This window comes from Rhinolophus hipposideros, assembly GCF_964194185.1.
Source record: "Rhinolophus hipposideros genome assembly, chromosome: 5".
NCBI lineage: Eukaryota > Metazoa > Chordata > Mammalia > Chiroptera > Rhinolophidae > Rhinolophus > Rhinolophus hipposideros.
In genome coordinates this window covers 67144483-67163263 of record NC_138051.1, presented here as the reverse complement: position 1 = coordinate 67163263, position 18781 = coordinate 67144483, and the positions used below count along the sequence as shown (strand labels likewise).

The 18781-nt window shown below is 41.7% G+C and overlaps 1 protein-coding gene across 5 annotated transcripts in view; it reads right to left on the bottom strand.

Annotated features, from left to right (window-relative positions):
- The window catches only part of DAAM1 (dishevelled associated activator of morphogenesis 1), a 162313-nt gene extending 146432 nt beyond the window's left edge, over positions 1-15881 (bottom strand). For 2 of the 5 annotated variants that reach the window (XM_081047327.1, XM_081047329.1), the window contains exon 1: positions 2879-3027. Coding sequence is in view for 1 of the 5 variants with exons in the window: in XM_081047325.1 (XP_080903451.1) it covers positions 15401-15520 (120 nt within the window). In the remaining 4 variants the exon portion in view is untranslated. Of the gene's footprint in view, positions 1-2878; positions 3028-15400; positions 15582-15751 lie in introns of those variants that run through there. The other 3 variants (XM_081047325.1, XM_081047326.1, XM_081047328.1) reach the window with 3 other exon arrangements.
- Positions 15882-18781: the final 2900 nt, after the last annotated feature.

The window sequence follows — 18781 nt, the reverse complement described above, 5'->3', positions numbered from 1 at the left end:
TGTATCCCCTATTTTAAGTTATTATGTTCTTAATTAAGCTTCTACTTATCTAAACCCAATGCTATTTTTTCCTCCAAAACAAAATTTAAAACACATAACCTCTTCTACTTTCCTTCAATGGCAGTTATATAAAATTATTCTCTTAAGACAATATTAAGTGTTGCATTTTTTAAATAGAATATTCCAACGGTGAAAATTTAAAATATACATCATGTTCTTTGAGGAAAAAGGATATGTCTCTGGAGATCCTACAGATATGAAATAACTAGCAAAACTTTATTATAAAAAAGCAATTATTTTATGATCTTCACAATTTAAAAAATCTGGCTGTTTTCCAAGACTCAAAACTGAAACACCTTCCTCCTTAAGAATTTTTTTTCCTTTTATGGAGGCTAAAACCCGATTTAACAAAAACACGTAGACCAAAGAACTAAACAAATCCAAGTATCACTTAATGAATCTATATGTTGTATATTTTCTATAAGAATTTAAACTGTATTAATTCACACACTGTATATAACCCTTAGACTTCTCTCAATAATAGGAATCTGAAAAACTTAACATACTTGCTCTACTCCCAAATGTTTTTCTATAATAAGGATCTATACACACATGTAAATTACATCTGTATAGTAAATTATATCTACACAGTCTATTTACCAAATAAGCTTTTCTATGTCTAGCGATGAGATAGGTCTATGGCATTAATTATTTTCATCTTAGCTAATTGACAGGAAACAGAGAGAGATGTTGTATGGTGAGGTCCAGGACTGTGGGAAATTCTTTAAGACAAATAACCCAGTTCTCTTCACAAGTAATTTGCAAGGAAAAATGCTGCACATCGGATTTAGAGAAGCTTAAAGGATATATCAAAAATTGTGATATATGAACAAATGTTTTTAAAAGTGAAAGGTAAATTTGAAAACTGATGAGATGTTTGGTAATTTTAAAGTAATAATATAAATTATTATAGGTATGATAATGGTATTTTAGTTATGTTTTTAAAGAGAGTCTTGATTTTTTTGGACATAAATACTAAAATATTTACAGAGGAAATTATAAGATGTCTGGAATATGCTTTAAAATAATCCCAGAGTTGATGGAAAGTAGTTGGGGGGTATAAATGAAAGAATAGTCATGAATTGATAATTGGTGAAGCTGTGGGTAAATGAAGGATTCTGATACTAGCTATATTAGTAATTGCATATGTATGTATATGTGCAGGAAATTTTCAATAAAACTTATAATTTTCATTTTCACTCTACTTGAAACAAGAAAAGTAGGCATGGAAAGCAATAAGTCTGAGGGAGAGACATTTTAGGAATTTGAATAGGGTGGGGGGTCCTGAAAAACAATTATGAAGTGTCATTTATTTTTGGATTTTGGATTTTCATCTTAATAATCATCAACAGCCTATTGGCATAATTTCTGTTATCTGGTATCATGGGCAGAACTTTAAATCATCCCTTCTATTGTCTTTTGAGTGTCTATGGATATAATGAGATATCACTCTCATTATTATGTTACATTATATGGTCAAAGGAAGATTACCCTGGGTGGGACTGACCTAATCAGTGAGACCATAAAGTTAGCCTTTTCTCTGGCTGATTGCAGAAAAGAAAATCAGAGAAATGTGCTCCAGCTAGCCTGAAGAAAGCAAACATTTACATGTGAATGGCCAATGTGGGCCATGTGGGTGGCCTCTAGGAGCTAAAAGCAGTCCCTGGCTAACAGCTAGCAGTCCTTAGTCCTCTGGTGACAAGAAAATAAATTCTGCCAATATCCAGTGAAGTTGGAGGAATCTCCTGAGCCCCAGATGAGAACTGTAGCCTTGGCTGACATGTGAGTTTTACCTTGGTGAGGCCCTGAGCGAGAACCTAGCCACAGCATGCCCAGACTGCTGGCCTGGTGGAGTTTAGAGCTGCTAAATTTGTGGTAATTCATTATGCAGCAATAAAGCCAATATACCTGGATAAGCATCTTATACCTGAATAAGACTGCAGTACCTCAAAGGCTACCTCTGCACATGAGTTTATGATTCCACTGGCACCAAGTGAGTACCTAAATATGCAGCAAGTTAACTTTTTAGGTAGTGTTTCTCAACGGATCATGAATCCAAATTTGAGAAACCTTGAGCTACATAATCCCTTATAAATGAAATATTTCTTTTCCAACACACAGTTAGCTTTAAAGGCAAGATTACATACTTGAGTGCTTTTTACAGTGTAAAGGCTTATATAGCAGAAAAGTCCTGCAAAAGAATCAAATGGAACAAGTTTTGAAACAAAGTTTGACTAAGCCAAATGTATCTCCAAAACCTTAGCTTATCATCACAGCAGGTATAAAATAGTGCAGTTTTCTATCCTTTAATATCCTAGCTCACAGTATAAGAAAAATATGTGCCAGAATCCATTACAATAAAAATTTCTTTATAACAAAGTTTCCCCTGTCTCATGTGGTCCATAAATATTAAGGAATCATCACAGCTATTCCTTGTCCATGATATATGCATATTTCCTTATAGGGAAAATTGAGATACACATGAAAAAAACAAATGGAAAAGTAAGTCATAGATATTATCGTTAAGGTTGAAAATTATTTCTAAAGTTGAACGTAGTCTGATTCTTTCTAGCCTATCTTTTTTTTTGAAATAACAGCTTTATTGAGACATAATTCATATACCATAAAACTGACCCATTTAACATGCACAGTTTAGTGAGTCTTAGTACAGTAGTCCCCCCTTATTCATGGTTTTGCTTTCGGTGGTTTCAGTTACCAGCAATCAACCATCGTCTGAAAATATTAAACTTCCCCAACCATCAACATCATCTGCTCCTGACATTCAACCATCAACATAGCTCAGATGATTCAACCTCACCCGAAGCAGATTATCCTCCTTTTCACATAGAAGGCCAGTGGTTGCCTAAGGCTGCCTCACAATGCCTGGTCATTCACCTCACTTCATCTTCTAGGCATTTGGTCCTCTCCAATCATCACAGCAAGGGTGAGGACAGTACAATAAGATATCTGAGAGAGGGGGAGACCACATTCACAGAACTTTTATTACAGTATATTTTTATAATTGTTCTATTTTATTAGGAGTTACTGTTGTTAATCTCTTACTGTACCTAATTTACAAATTAAACTGCACCATAGGTATGCATGTATAGGAAAAAAAACATAGCATACGAAGTCGGACAATGTAGTTCACGAACTCATCCTAGAAAAAGTGCTACGTACCTCACTGCTGAATATCACTATGGTCACCTTCAAAGTACTCCCCTTGGGAAGCCATGCACTGACTCCAGCGCCTAGTAAACCCTTCAAAGCCATTTTGGAACTCTTTCTGGAATGGCCATCAGTCATCAAAATGTCTTCCTTTCAATATTTCCTTTATTTTTGGGTAAAGAAAGAAGTCATTGGGGGCCAGATTAGATGATTAGGGAGGGTGTTCCAATACAGTTATTTATTTACTGGCTAAAAACCCCCTCACAGACAGTGCCCTGTGAGCTGGTGCATTGTCGTGATGCAAGAGCCATGAACTGTTGGCGGAAAGTTCAGGTCGTTTAACTTTTTCACGCAGCCTTTTCAGCACTTCCAAATAGTAAACTTGGTTAACTGTTTGTCCAGCTGGTACAAATTCATAATGAATAATCCTCCTGATATAAAAAAAAGGTTAGCTACATCACTGCAACAAGTTCTGGAACTTAATTGTCATACTTCGTATGTAGGGTATGGTACTATCCATAGTTTCAGGCATCCATGGTCCCTCTCTGGGGGATTTGAAACATATCCCCCACAGACAATGGGGGACAACTGTATATCTACAAACCATTACTACTAATTTTGGAACACTTTCACCTAAAAAGAAACCCTGTGTTCTGTCTTTCTTTGTAACTGTCATTCTCTCTTTAATACCACGTCATACTAACAAATTTTTCTCTAGTACTAGAAAACATTGGCCATCTGAGACTCAAAAATCAGTGTTTAGGAAAAGAAAAGAACTGAAGGTAGAAGATTTGATCTACAGGCATAACAAATACTGGGAAAACGGAGTTTTGTAGAGTATTGCTTCCTGTAACTACTGCTGTGAACATTCCTTTGAAAACACGAACATGATCCAAATAAGCAAAACATGAAACTACTTGCCAGTGAAAGTCTTCCATGGGGGAGACTCTTCACCGATTGCACAATGTAATTTGTTTAGTTCAGAAGCTGAAGACAGAGGATGAACTGGGCTTTATTTAAGTAAAACAAGAGTTCTGTATTCCAAAGGAAAAAATCTGGGGTTTAAAACAGCATTCCAAAATGTTCACACCCAACATTTAAACATTTTTTACATGCCAAAATGAATGAATGATGTTTAAGGTGTTGCTTCTATGGCTTATGAGATAGTCCATAAAATGCCCAGCATAATATTTCCTCCTAAAACTTAGTTATTTGCTTGCCTCTGCTATGCTTGATAGAAACCTGGATCTGAGATTCTAAGCAAAATCCAAGTGAAAGGAGCCTTTTTATTCTATTTCCTGTTTTTGGTAGTTACAAATTGGGTTCTTTAGTCCTCCCTGGTGGCACATGGCATGGACCAAAGAAGGAAATTTACAACCAACAAATCTATCCCATGTTTATGAAGTCAGAGAGAAAAGTCTGATGGAAACTCCCTGAGTTAAACTCAGCTGTGAAATGTCTAGATCCTGCGTAGGACTTAGATTTTTCTAGAATAGAAGCTAGTGAGAGCATTTACTACCACTCTCCCACTCACTTTATCTCAAAGGCACTTGTGGTGTTGGCCATTTGTGATTGGGTAGTTTCCGTTTCCTTATCTTTTAAACAGTAAATTAACATGCAAATTGAATCCTCCCAGGGAAGCGTCTTGAAAAGGAGAATAACTTCCACAGGTTTTCAGTAAAGCCTGCCAAAATATGATAAAACTTAAAGATTATTAAAAGCATTTGCTTCCATTTATTAGATAATGCACACTATACTTCCTGTAAAGACCAATCCTTTTCACAAATTCAAAATTCTAGAAAAGTGAAAAAAAAACAAAACACAAAAACATCCACACCAAAATGGATGCAAAATTTTTAAAAACCAAGCTGGACATTTCACCAGCCAGCCATCTGGGCCCAGCACACATGTGGAACTATAACCACAATTCCCAAATGCAAGATCGTTTGCTCTTCCCACTAATTTTCAGTCCTGGCTATGTATCAGAATTACATGGGAGGCTTTCAGAATCCTGGAGATTGGGTCCAAACCCCAGATCTACTGAATCAAACTCCCTAGGCATCTCTTTTTCAAAGCCCACCATGGAGAATTCTGATGCCCATCCAGGGTCCAGCACCAACACCCAGCCTTTAGGAAGAGGCATGGATCCCTTCAGAAGTCCCACCTATGCCTCTGAGAAGAGGTTCTGGTTTGCCTTTTAACTGAAACTGTGTGTGTCTCCAAGCATTATCGTATTCGTTTCTCAAGACCTGAGCTTGGGTTGGTCAATTAAAGTTTCACAACGTTCCCCCTTTGTATACTGAAAGTCGTATCAATGTCTTTTCTGAGAGGCAAGTCTGAGTGTTGCCAAAGACCAAATTTGTAGAGTCACATCTTAAAGACATTCTGTTTAAGGGTGAGGGGTGAAAATGGAATGTCACTGTTAATCCTTTTCAGAGCTCTTCCCACACTGCTGATTTGAGATAAGTTGTCATGTTTAAAGACTGAAGCCTCCCTCCCCACACACCCCTTTTTTAAAGCATTTTGGCCTTTGGCAGTAATGACAGAGATGACCTTTTCTTTTCCCAAAGCCTCATCTTCCTCCCTCCCAGATAACATTACTGATCAACCAACACAGGCCATGGGCTTCAAAGCTGTTTACCCACTAGCCCTGGTGGGCTCGCCCTGACCCAGCATCAGCATCTCACGGAGTCCCCTGTCGTGACCAAGGACATATCCTTCAAACGTGGCTGGCCTCCTGGGCAGTGGTCATGGAAGAATGGAGGAGTGACCCCAAAGGGCCTAATCCACTGACCTTTACTTTGCTCTAACCAACTGCCCAAATAAATAGAAACAGCAGGATAGCTCGGTTTCCCAGATGAATTCCAATTTATCCTTAAATACGCAAGCTTGATACAGTGTTTAAAGTTCTCAGGCCATCCAGAATCTGTCCAAAGGCTCTCAGCTGGGGCTGACTTTGCCCCTCAGGGGACATTTGGCAATGTCTGGAGACCTTTTTGGTTGTTACAACCGGGGGAAAAGTTGCTCCTGGCATCTAGTGGGTAGAGGACACGGACGCTGCTAAACATCTTACAGTGCACAGCACAGCTCCCACAACAAAGACGGACGCAGTCTGAACGCCAAGAGCGCTCCGGTTGAGAGACCCTGGATTGGGTCATTTGCCAGGCTACTGCTGGATAAATGTTTGAAGAGACTCTCATCGCAGTTCAATTTAGTTTAAAATAAGGATCACACACTCAAAGGCCTTCAAGGGCCACAGTGCTGAAGAAATAGCCCGGAAATAAAGTGGCTGTGGATGGGCCACTAGAGTGTGGTGTGAGGTGTGCGACAATGCAGAACGTAAGTGCTCACTAAAATCATTCTAGTTTTTACAATAACACTGTGCCGGCCAAACAAAACACGACAGCTGCATCCCGTGTACCACTGGTGGTCAAACTGTGGGGTAAAGAGATCTTCAATTTAAACAACCAGATGACACTGTCGAGCCTCGGCCCTTATATCCTACAGAACTTACGGATCCCAGGGACTAGAGGACGTGAGTACGTAGAAGCTGTTCGGTTAAGGATAACAGACTAAGGATCAGGTCTTGAGACTGTAGCTCCAGCCAAGAACAGGGTCTCAGGTACTTTGTGCTAAGGGCAGGGGCCAGCTGACCCTAGGGAAATCCAGTGGCTATTACACCAATATTACACAACGCCACACAAGGGAGGTCATTACTTTAAGGTGATACCTCACTCATACAATTTAGAATTTTCACATTGTTTGACAGATGAGGAAACCAGAGGCCTAGCATGTTTCAAGGAATTGCCAAGATTGCCCCAATCCGAACTTAAAATCCACTGGTGTTTCTTTTTTCCTCTGTGCAATAGCAAAGCAGCAACCAAAAGGCCAAGGGATTTCATTCATGGTATCAAACATTCGTGACTAAACTCTCCACCAACATAAAGAAGTTACATGTAGATGCTAAATTTAAACCTCCTCAGTATCTTCCTCACTCCTCATCAGAAACATCATGAACACATTGGCCCCAAGTCACTGCTTTAAGATCTCTTCCACATAACGGAAGAGCTCGAAGCGGGTTAAATACCTCCAGCCCTCCTGTCAGAGCAGGCTGTAGCAGTTTGAAAGCCTAGTCAGCAGGAGCAGAAGGACACGCCATCTGAATATCCCCACGTGTACGCGTGCTTTCTGGTGGAGGAATTCCTGGCCAGAAAAGACAGTATAAACAAAGGCGATCCAGAGGGAAACAAATGATAAGATAAGTGAAACCCAGTAACTCCCTCTGTCCTCCCTTCCACCTACTTCCTCCAACTTGTTCCATCAGAAAAACAATCTGGAGAATTAAAATGTAAGCCATCCCATCTCTAACGCCACACAGCTCCCTCTCCTAAGGTAGGAGATTAAGGGGAGAGCTGTGCTTCTTGGTGAGGCCGGTGATTGTGGCTCCCTTTCTATGGAAACTGGCGGCCTGAGGACAGCAGTCTCCCTGTGCCCAAAGGGAGGCCCTGAGAGCAGACCTTGCAAGGAAGCCATTCTCTGGTCCTCCAGATTCAAATTACAATCCAAGGAGTGTATAAGGTGGAGCATGGAAGAAAGGAAGCTTCAGTTGCAGCCTGAAAAGAAATTGGGTCAAACTAAAAATAACATTTTTTTATGTTTTAAATCAACCTCTTAGCAGAAAATGTCATAGGCAAGGCAGTGTCTTGCCGCAGCTCCTAGAATATCTGTAGTTGGAAGTGTTATCTACTCACAGAATGTCAAGCCCTAAACAGATCATAGAGGTTTCCAGGCTAATCCAACCTCTATCTTTGATTTTAAAACTATCAAAATATAATAACAGGCCATTCATTGAACCTTCCAAAAACACGATGCAATCTCAGCCATCAGCTTCAACACCAGCACAATTCATTCCACAACCTCTCTGATTATTAGTTCAATTACCATTGAGTGCTGGGGAGGGGTGAGAAGTACCTCTAATGCAATCCGACTGTGACACACAAGCAGAATAGGAAACAAATTATCATTGTTGTTTCTTTTGCCACCATCAGCCTAAATCAAAAAACAACCATTAATATGGGATAACTGTGAATGCATTTTTTTATTAAAAAAAAATCCTACATCATTTACCTTGGACAGAACTATAGGAGACTGTCTGTATCCACAAATGCACCAACTTTCAAGAATAAAATAGAGAATGCAACAAGGTCCTTCATATGGCTTAATCTGTCCATTTCATTTTCTTTAACTTTTTACAGTAAGTTGTATACTAAATTCTCAGAATTTAGAAGGGCTCCTAGTCTAACCTTGTTACGGAACTGCAGTTTCTAACTTCACTTGTGTCTAGACATTACACTGCTCGGTTTTACCAGATCTCTGTGAAACAAATGCAGATACACGTGTACACCTAGACACACATGAACAATCTGACTCCCCTGGTCAAGGATGTTGACCACCACCCTTCACTCTTCTTCTAGGCTACACATCTGCAGAAGCTTTGAAAAAGAAGAGCGAAGGCAGAAGTAGCAAAAAACACACTTAATGACTTTGGTCACACCCCCAAGAAAGGGAAAAGACCGAGGCTATGGGGCTTTAGCAAAGTTTCAGGAAGTTTCCCCTAGTCTTCACCCACTCTTCACAAGTGGACACCTGTCAGAAACATATATAGTTCCTTTGCCAGCTGCTGGCAAAGTCTTGCCTCCAACTCAGGGGGTCTGGAAAAACTAAGACCGCCATCAGTTCATTTTATATTATGACACCATCTTTTGCCTGCAGTGGTAGTATCGATGTACTGGTATCTCCACAGTGTACTATCCAGCCTCTTTTGGGGCCAAGAGCACGATGAGTTGAAACAAAAAAAGAAAGAAAGAAAAAAAAGTTGACTAGGATTACAGGTGCAGTTTGTGGCTCCAAAACAAGGCAAAGCTAAGCCATGCCCTTGACCTGGTTTGTACGTCACTAACAAACTGAGCTTAGCCAACAAGCCAGAATATAAAAACCCATCTCAAAAACAAAAGATGGGCATCTGTATTCCCCAGACAATGCTCAGTGCTCGGATCTGGGCTATCTACTCTTGGAAGTCTAAATTCAGAAAGTCCATCTGATGGGCAACATTTGCCAATCTCACGGATTTTTTTTTTTTTTTCAGAAATGAAAAGGACAAAGACCAGTTTAATAGGTGACCCTAATTGTGTACCTGGCAGAAATACAAGTAACCTTCAATTCCAATCCTGGTGCAATTTATAGAACAGAATGAGCTCAGGTTGTTACTAAAGGTGAATGACATACTTAGGAAGTATAACAGATAAATGAAAAAATAAAAAGCTTCTGAAATCAATGTCTGTTGAATGAATATTATGTTTGAGTAGCCTAATGACTAACAAGCCTTTTGTTTTTATTTTCCTTCCCTGGCAATAATATACTTTTAGGGCATAACTTTCCTATTATTTCCCTACATGACACAGTTTGTGTTTTACTCAATTGTCTTCATTAAATATTGTCAAAGAAGCACAATATCCAGCTTTAAGCCAAAAGGAAAAGATCTATTGTAAGTCAGGAAATCGCACCAACTACATTGGAAATTGAACTTGCTTCCCTAGTTTTCCACATTTAATTCACAATAGGGGCTATGGTTTAAAAGAATTGCAATTGTATATTTGATACCAAATTTGGTACACTGTAAAAATAAATAAAACTCTCTCTTCTGAGATGGGGGGGAAAAGCTTCTTTTAATATCTAAGGATACTCGATATTAGATTACATGTTTGACTACTGCTCAAGTGTTCATTATTTTCTTTTCAAAAGAGCTTTTACAATTTATGTTAAAAGACAACAGGGAGGAGGGAAGAAGCTAAGAGGTTCTGGGAGTCTTACCTCTGAAGGCAGGCTTATGGTCCTGTTCTGGATAAGAAGGGCTTTCTTTTTTCAGATAAGGGATTCAACCTACTGAAAAGTTATCTCCGCTAATAAATAGGGCCTAATGCTGGACAGGCTCCAAAAAGATTTGGGACATAAGAGCATTTCCTTTTTCAAATATTTTACCTATCGTTCACATAGCAAAACGAAGGGAGTTCAAAGGTTTTATCGTGCAAATAAGTAAATACAACATTTTTTAATTTCATGCTGTATTTTCTGCTCCAGTAAATCAGACTGTAAGAAATCATTAAGTGTAGAAGCAGTTTCATTCTCAATCAACCTAGCACTTCCTGACCCAGCACTGTTTCAGAATTAAGAGATGTAAAGGAAACTGTGATCCCCTCAACTTGATGGAGAGAAAAGAATATAATATATAGGAAAACTAGAGGCAAGGCCAGAATGTGTGAGGGCTGGGGGTATAAAGAACTAGACTGCCTGGGCCCCTAACCTGGTCTGCCACTTACCAGCTGTGTAACTGGAGAAGGCAAGTTCCTTAACTCCATGCCTCAGTTTCCTCCCCTGTACAATGGTGATAATAGTACCTACTTCACACAGTGGTTGTGAGGTGGTGATGGTTAAGAATTTGACTATTGGTATCACATTAGCGGTAAGTGTTAAGTTGTGTGGTCAGGGGAAGGGCTCTAAGGGGAAAGGAGCAGAGTGGGTAGTGAAAGCTGAAGGATAGGCTGGGAAGACTTCCTGGAAGCTGTGGCACTCAAACTGAATCTGAAAGCACAAGGAGAATGAAGACACTCAAATAAGTGCACAGTCCAGTTTAGGAGAACCATCACTGCAGAAGTTCACAGATAGAGGTAAAAACCAGGCGAGTTTAAACATCAACAAGGAAAATAAGCTCCCCAGAGCTGAGGGGTGTGCATTTGGTAACATCATTATAATGGGGGGGGGGGTTCTGTATGTTTGTTGCTAGGCTGCTGGGATTTCCCATTTAACTCATTTTTAGACTCCTGTAGTATGAATGCAAACGCACTCTGAAATGCTCAGTTCTCTGTTCCTACAACAGTGGAAAAGATGCCAGAAAAAGAAAAGGTAACCACTTTTTCTTGCTGCTGAAACAGTCTGCTAGAGTGGGATGTAGGTCACCAAAATCAACTTGTATCTCTTCACCTGTCCTTCCTTCAGTGGGGGTGCTAAGCAGTGGCATGGGGGAAGGTTGGGGGGGCACTTCAGCTCCGTCCTTCAATTCCATTCTATCAGCAGTTCTCAGTTACCCTAAGCACAATCTGTATAAAAAGACAGTACACTTGCTAAGTGAGTGTAACTTCAACAGAGGTATTGTCAGCCCTGGCTTGCCCACCCTGCCCTACCAACATACAGAAACTGCCCTCCTTCCCTATTGCTTAAATGTTATCTGTGCTATCAGTTGCCCCTAAACTGAGTTCTCAGGGAAACCACGAATAACTGATGCTGTGAGTATTTTAAGTTATACATTCGTTTAGATTTCCTCCATTACCAAGTTAGAAATTGTAATGTCAAAATAAGTGACAGCAGTCTACATTCCTTATCCAGATGAGAAAAAATAAAAACAAAATAGAATTTTCATTTTGCCTGGTGTCCCTTCTAGAGATTAAACAAGGTTGCTAACCTCAATTGGCAAGGTTGCTTTGTTTCCTGCAATATAAGGATAGGCTTAACACTTGGAAATACCAGGAGCATGACACGAAGCCAGAAGGGGCCCCACAAAAGTTACAAGCTCTGTGATTATTTCCTGAACCAAACACCTAACAGGCTCTCAGTGGTACCAAGCTTTGTTGGAAAAACTTGTTTGCTCCTGATCCAACAGCTGTAAGTGATTTCACAGAATTCAAGATTCTCAAGCCAAAGCCACTCTTTATACCATCCCCAAAATATTTACAAAGTGAAACACTCAATCTTAACTGTATTTTGTTTGTAAACATCTTATTTGTTCTAATGATCATACTACCAATACCAAATGCAGCCTTCTAAACACAGTAGCTCAAATAAAACCACACACACACACACACACACACACAGACACACACACACACACACACACACACACGTTCTTAACACCTAGAGCGTGTCCACAAAGCAAGAAAGCCAGGATTCAAATTCCTTGGCACCCACTCATTGAGCTCCTGTAAGCACCACCCAAGGACATGACCCACCACACCCTTTACTATCACACCTCCTCACTAATTTATACTTCTGAAAACACACAGAACTCGACTTACTGGATGGTAACAGAATGGTACAAATATTGGACTAATGTCTTCCACCCTGTTCCTCTCTCACATCAGCCAGCCCAGGACAATTGATCCTGTCTATAGAACTCATCCCAGATGAGAGGTTATACTGTTCAGCTCTCTACTCAGATGGTACACTGGGAGCCATTGGTGGCCTGGCAAAAGCTTCTACGTATCTTGGTCTTAGTCTCTCTCCCTATTCTCCCATCATATACTTCCTGGGCAAGTTACCTGGGCCAAGGATAGTACAATAGAAAGAAATCTAGAAATGTCTGGTTTAGGGTTATAAGAATTATAGGAGGAAAAAAGTCTATTGGGTGAATGTGTTTCAAGAGCAAATAATTATGAAACATGTTTCTATTTCAAACACATGGAAGGCCTTTTATACTTCAAATCACATGCTACACAGGAATTTTGGTTTATGCTGAGAGGCAATTGCTTGACAGAAAGCTAAGAGGAATATTACAATTGATGACAGAACTATGAGAGGAAATAATACAACTCTTGGATCTCCAATCATGGCTCTACTACTTTATATTGATCCAACAAATATTTATTAAATACCTACATGACCAAAAACTGCTTTAAATGCTGGAGAGATAGAGATAGACAAGACAAAGACATTACTCTCAAAGATCTTAGGGGAGTGGGGAAAAAAAGCATACATTGGAATCGGAGTCAGAATTATAGGGAGACAGGAAGTAAACAGGTCATTTCATGAGATTGTTTTTTCAGTTAATGATAAGCTCTAGGACAAAAATATAGAGTGAGTGATTCTGGATCCAGACCTATAATAAATGCAGACTTCTCGGAACCCACCCCCCCCCAAAAAAAAAGAGTGAGTGACAACTTCTAATCCCACTTCTTCATGGGGATGTAACCACGTGCTTCTTAGAGATGAGGACTGTCAACCACTTGGCACACCGCATCTGCAGCATTTATTTACCTGCACACATAGAGAGATGCTCACAGATACACACACACACACACACACACACACACACACACACACCTTAATGGCACTATCGGTGATCATCAACCTTGGTATGAAATGAGAGCAGAAGGAAAACAAAATATTTGTGAAATTTAATTATACTTAATGCAATTACATCACAAATAACTTCATTCATCAAGAATTTGTAAAAAGGCAAAACCTAAACAATTCTAAGATAAAAGGATAAATAACAGTCCAGATCCTGGGTTAACAGCAGTAGTAGTAGAGATAATATTACAAATAGTAACATGGCTACCTTGCCCACTTTGCAGGACTGCCATGCAGAGCCACATTATTTTTCCATACAATAAGGCTGTAGCTGGGTTTAAACTCTAGTGTTCAGATTTCTTTGAGAAAAATAAAAGACAATGACCAAGTCCTTCTTAGAGTCACAATATTTTATACCTAGAATCAACTTTAGGAAACTCTCGGTACACTCTCCCCACATTACCAACAACCAAGGTCCCCAGAGGTTAACCCCTAACAGTGGCATAGCCAGTGATGACAGAGCCAGTCTTTTAGATTTTATCAGAACCACAAGGGACGGCAGTGACTTCCAGAATTCAATTTCAGTTATTGTCCCTAAAGACTTCAGTGAGATGCACCTATGGCAAATTGAGAATCTTTACTGGTGGCCAGAGATTTGTCTTCAAGCAGAAGAGAGAGCTCCCTCCTTGAGAAAGCTGCTTCCAACACTATAATACATGTTACTAGGAAAATGATGCAGCTAGGCTGAAAGGGGAAAGATACCTTTCAATTGTAATTTTCAGAGTTTGCCTTAGGAAAAAGGCTCCAAACGATTATGTCTGGGAAGGGAGGTGGAGAGACCAGGTACGGGAACTCGAGAGAGAAAGGGGCTAAGAATTGTGTCCAAGATATTTACAGGAGAATGGACAGAGCCTCCGGGCTGTGAAAGGGACTGAGAGGAGAAAGCAGCTGGGCCCAAAGCAAGCACTTGACCACACCCACAGGCCACGCCCTCCCAGCTGCCAGCAGAGCCACATCGAATTGAAACAGCAGTGAGAGCAGTTAAGATTCCGACGGCAGGAGTCGCCATGGCAACGGGATTCATCTTGCAGGCAAACTCTGCTTCAATTCACTAAGTCCTTCTCGAGCCTCAAGAAACTACCAGCTTAATGGGAGCAAAACTGTCACGGGTGGCATTTACTGTTGATGCTCACCTGGGGATGGAGATGGGAATCAAGGGGGCGGGGTTGGGAGAAAGGGAATGTAGGTAGCTATTCCTGGGCCCACTAAAATATTTTATGAGGGCAAGAGGCAGAACACCCCAAACCCAGGCTGTGAGCAACTTGAGAGCAGAGCCATTAGCAGGGTTTGATGAATGAGTAGGCGAGCGAACAAGAGGGGCAGGGGCAGGAAATCCAGAGGGCTTTACAGAGTTCTCGGGCCTCGTGCACGTCTCCAATCGGAGGGGTAGTGGATCACAAGAAGCTGGATTTTCCGCATCCGCTGGGAAAACCCGATTACCCAGCCTGCCTGCCCCACAAGCGAGCTTTATCATTAGATTATTTGACACCGCACCGCTTTACCACCTCCCAACCCAGGGCTCCGGGCAGACGCTTCGCCCCAGCTGAGGTGCTCTTTGTCGAGGGAGCAATCAGTGCAGGGGGGACCAAGATGCGCCCTCCCCGGAGGGACTGGGGGCAAAAGAGCTCTGAGGCTCCTCGAACCCGGTCCGCAGGCGGCGCAGCCTCCCCTCGCCGCTGTGCGCCAACACCCCTTGCTCCTTCTGCAACGCGGGTTTCCCCTCCTGCCTCTTTTGAAACCTCCAGCTTACAACTTTGCCTGAATTACAGTCAGCCCATCCCTTTCGAATGGAGCGTGAAGTGAGGGTGTCAGGGATGGTGGACGTTCTGCTCAGAGTCCCTCCTTCCTGGTCGCCACCTACGAATCCACCAAGCCTGCCTCAGGATTCCTCCTTCGCCGGCAGTTCCCGACAGCAGCAGTGCGCGCAACCCGCAGCCGAGGCCACGACCCCCAGCGCCCCATCCCCGAGCTGCCTGCAGCAAGACGGCTGTACCTGGTTCCCTGCCTGCTCTCTTGGCATCCGAGCGCCTCTGAAAGAAAGGAGGGAGGGACCCTCATCCTCTGGGGCGCCTTCCTCCGGGCTCGCAGTGCTTTGCGCCGTGCTTGCAGCCATTTTTCCAAATCCAGCTTGGCAGCCCGGAGCTGTCTAGGTCCTGTTCGCACCCAGTCCTAACCTGAAGGACGGGTTTAATATTTACCTACTGGCCCGGGAGCTCCAGGGAAGCAGCGGGAGGGCGCGCCGCAAACCCAGAGCCCGGCCCGAAGTAGCGCGCCCACCCCCGCTCCACCGCTTGGTGCCACTTAATGAATGAGTGCGGCGGGCGAGGCGGCGCATCCCCCTTACCTGAGCAACCCCTGCATGCTGGAAAGGCGGCTCTGCGCTCCGGGTACAATGGGACCCGGTTAAACAGTTTCCTTCACAGCCGCTCGTAGGTTACCAACTCGCAGGTGACATCACCCTCTCCTCCGCTGATAGGATACAATGTAGCGCCCAGTGCGCATGGACTTCCCGGCCTGGCCCATGGACTCCTGGTAGTTGTAGTCCCAATACCGCAAGCAGAGCCTGGGTAGCCACGCTACCTAGGTTAGCATAACTACAATTCCCGACGCATTCCTCGGCATCTTCGTCCCCGCCCCTGGTCCCGCCTCCGCCGGGACACCCCGGCCCTCCCCTCCTTGCAGCCTTGCAGTGTTAGCGGTGGCGATGCAGAAGCTAAGCTGCGGGCTGCGCGGGCTAGAGACTGGGGGAACCCTGCCGTGGTGCTATTTGACTTGACCTCCACTCGTCCCTGTGAGGGCTCTGAGGGCCCCGAAGGGTCCGGGGCTAGTGCGCACCGGCCAGGCAGCTCTGACCAACCCTGCTCTGTTGGCCTCAGCTGAAAAGAGACGATTAAGTCTCTCCCTGTCTTCCCTACGCTTAAGCTAATTAATAGGACGCACGGGTTTCTGGGTTAAATGCGGTCCTGGAATTCCCCCAAGCCCCAGAGGATGAGGCGAAGCCGACCCCGCAGGAGAGAAATCCCCGCGTGTCCCACTTGGTACAATTCACCTTTCTGTCTTCTCTTTCCTTCTGCCATTTAACGGAGTTCGCGGAGAACAGCTTCGTTGGCTGAGCTGACAGAATAACGGAGGCTGTCACTACTAAAAATGCAGAATAGACAAGACAATCGCCGCAGCCCTCCCTCCGGGAGCCTGCGGCTGCTGCTGCTACTTCTGCCGCTGCAGAGATAATACTGTAGCGCAGCCATGCTTTTGTTCTTTCCTGCAGTGGACTTCCCGCTCTGATGGCTCTCAACTCCTAGGAAGACATCTTTTTCTAAAGTTTTAATGACATATATACTTACACATGTACTGCTAAATCCCTAACACTCTCCCCTTGTTTTCCATACCTTTCTCTTCAAATATTTTTTAAATGACCTAAACCAAACAACACCGTGCTATTCAAGAATTGCCATGATCTTAATACACCTAAATGTTTAAAGGTAAGCAAAAAGTGTGTATCAGAATTCTGAACCTTCAGGAAGATTTCATTTTTAATACAATAATATTAAATAATAATATAATAATAAAATGTTTCCGTGGTATTTTTCATTGTTCAATGAATACGAAATATTATGAAAAAATGATCATTCAGAGCAAATTTTAAGCTGTTTTTTTAAATGAAAAAAAAAATCAATGCATCTACATAATTATTCCAGTGGTAAAGATAGAATACATTATAATGGCATTTGATGTTGCAATCACATAGAAGGATCAGCTCACAGCCCTATGTCCATTAGCAAATCTCTAGAAGACTACATCTTGTGAAACGAAAGTTCACAATGAAGATTTTTAAAGAACTCTCCACCTAATTGTTGGTGGAAGTTTTTCTTATCACTCTTATTTTCTCATCTCATTGTGGAACAATATCTTAGGTTCAAGAGAAAAATATTCATGGAACTAGTTGAGAATTTCAGGGGAGAGGAAAATGCTTTGTTTCGCTTTAGAGGTGTTTTAGTATTGAATTCTGATTTTCACTTAACAAGCCCATTCCTCATATACCAGGCACATTTTTCCCCACTGAAAGAAGATAACTTTGAATGTTGCTCTCCTGTTCTGAGCTATCCCATCTATTCCAAATATTATCTTAAATAGAACCCAGACAATACAAATGTTCCATTGGCCATCAGATCAAGAGTATAATCAGTGATATTCTAGCTAATGGGTAAGCTTAATGTATTGCAGTTCATTGTGGAAATATATTCAGAAAGTAACTTGACCTGGGATGATTCTAAAAGCTCTCCTAGTTTTATAACTGTGTAAAGCTTTAGATGGGAATATAATCAGTGAGCCTGAAATTTATTGAGTCAAATTGGGTGTGGAGATTCTCCATAAAGCAGGGTTCATCTTTACAGATAAAAGCATATTATTAAGGCACACTCTGAGGACTAACTTTATAGGACAAATCATCTTACAGCAAGTTCTCTTGGGTCTTCAGCAACAAAGGAGAGGATGGCATCTGCCTTAAAAAGTAATCTAATCTCTGTAGCAATTAATATTATAGGGATATGTCATGTTACATAGCTCATTTCCATCTATAAAGGACTTCATACACAATAGAGTAGAAGCACAGGAATGTGTGGATGTGCATGTGTGAGCTTCCTCCCTATTAAATAGATATATAAATATAGATAATAGATATTGAAGGCAAGGCATTATGTTTGGAAGCATTTTGCTATAAATGTGATGGATTTGAATGGATCCCTGCACACTGTTTCACTGGTAACCAGGGGAAACAAAGATGGCTCTTCAGCATCAGAAATGCAGTCTGGATCCAGAAGAAGCTTAATTTCTGGGGAGACAGAAGGGATCTCTCTCTCTCATTCTCTCTCTCTCTCTCTCTCTCTCTCTCTCTCTCTCTCTCTTTCTCACACACACACACACACACACACACACACTCATGTTGTGTGTTTGTATTTAGTTCTTTCTAGGTGACTAAGTAGTCTCATAAGCTATCAAAAATACCGATTCTGTCTAGCTTAATTTATAATATTCTTAGTCAAAGGATTTCTTTAGGTTTGTTTTCTTGTTTTCTTTTTAAATGACTGCTGCTATCCTCAAATGAGCTTATACGAAAGGCCTCGTCTTATCCCATAATCACTGCCTATTAATTAGGAACTTGTGGGACCACTGAAAACAGATTTAGTTGACCTGCAGGTAGAGAAGGGTAAAGGCACCATGGGGTATTTTGCTGATCTTTCAAAATAATCTCTCAGTTCTGATTACAAGGTTTTACTCTAGCTGTGGGGTTTTAGATAAGAGAAGAAATGAGACATCAACAAAGAAAGAATTTTAAGTTTGTAGCCTGGCATGTGTTTTCACACAATAACTTGGT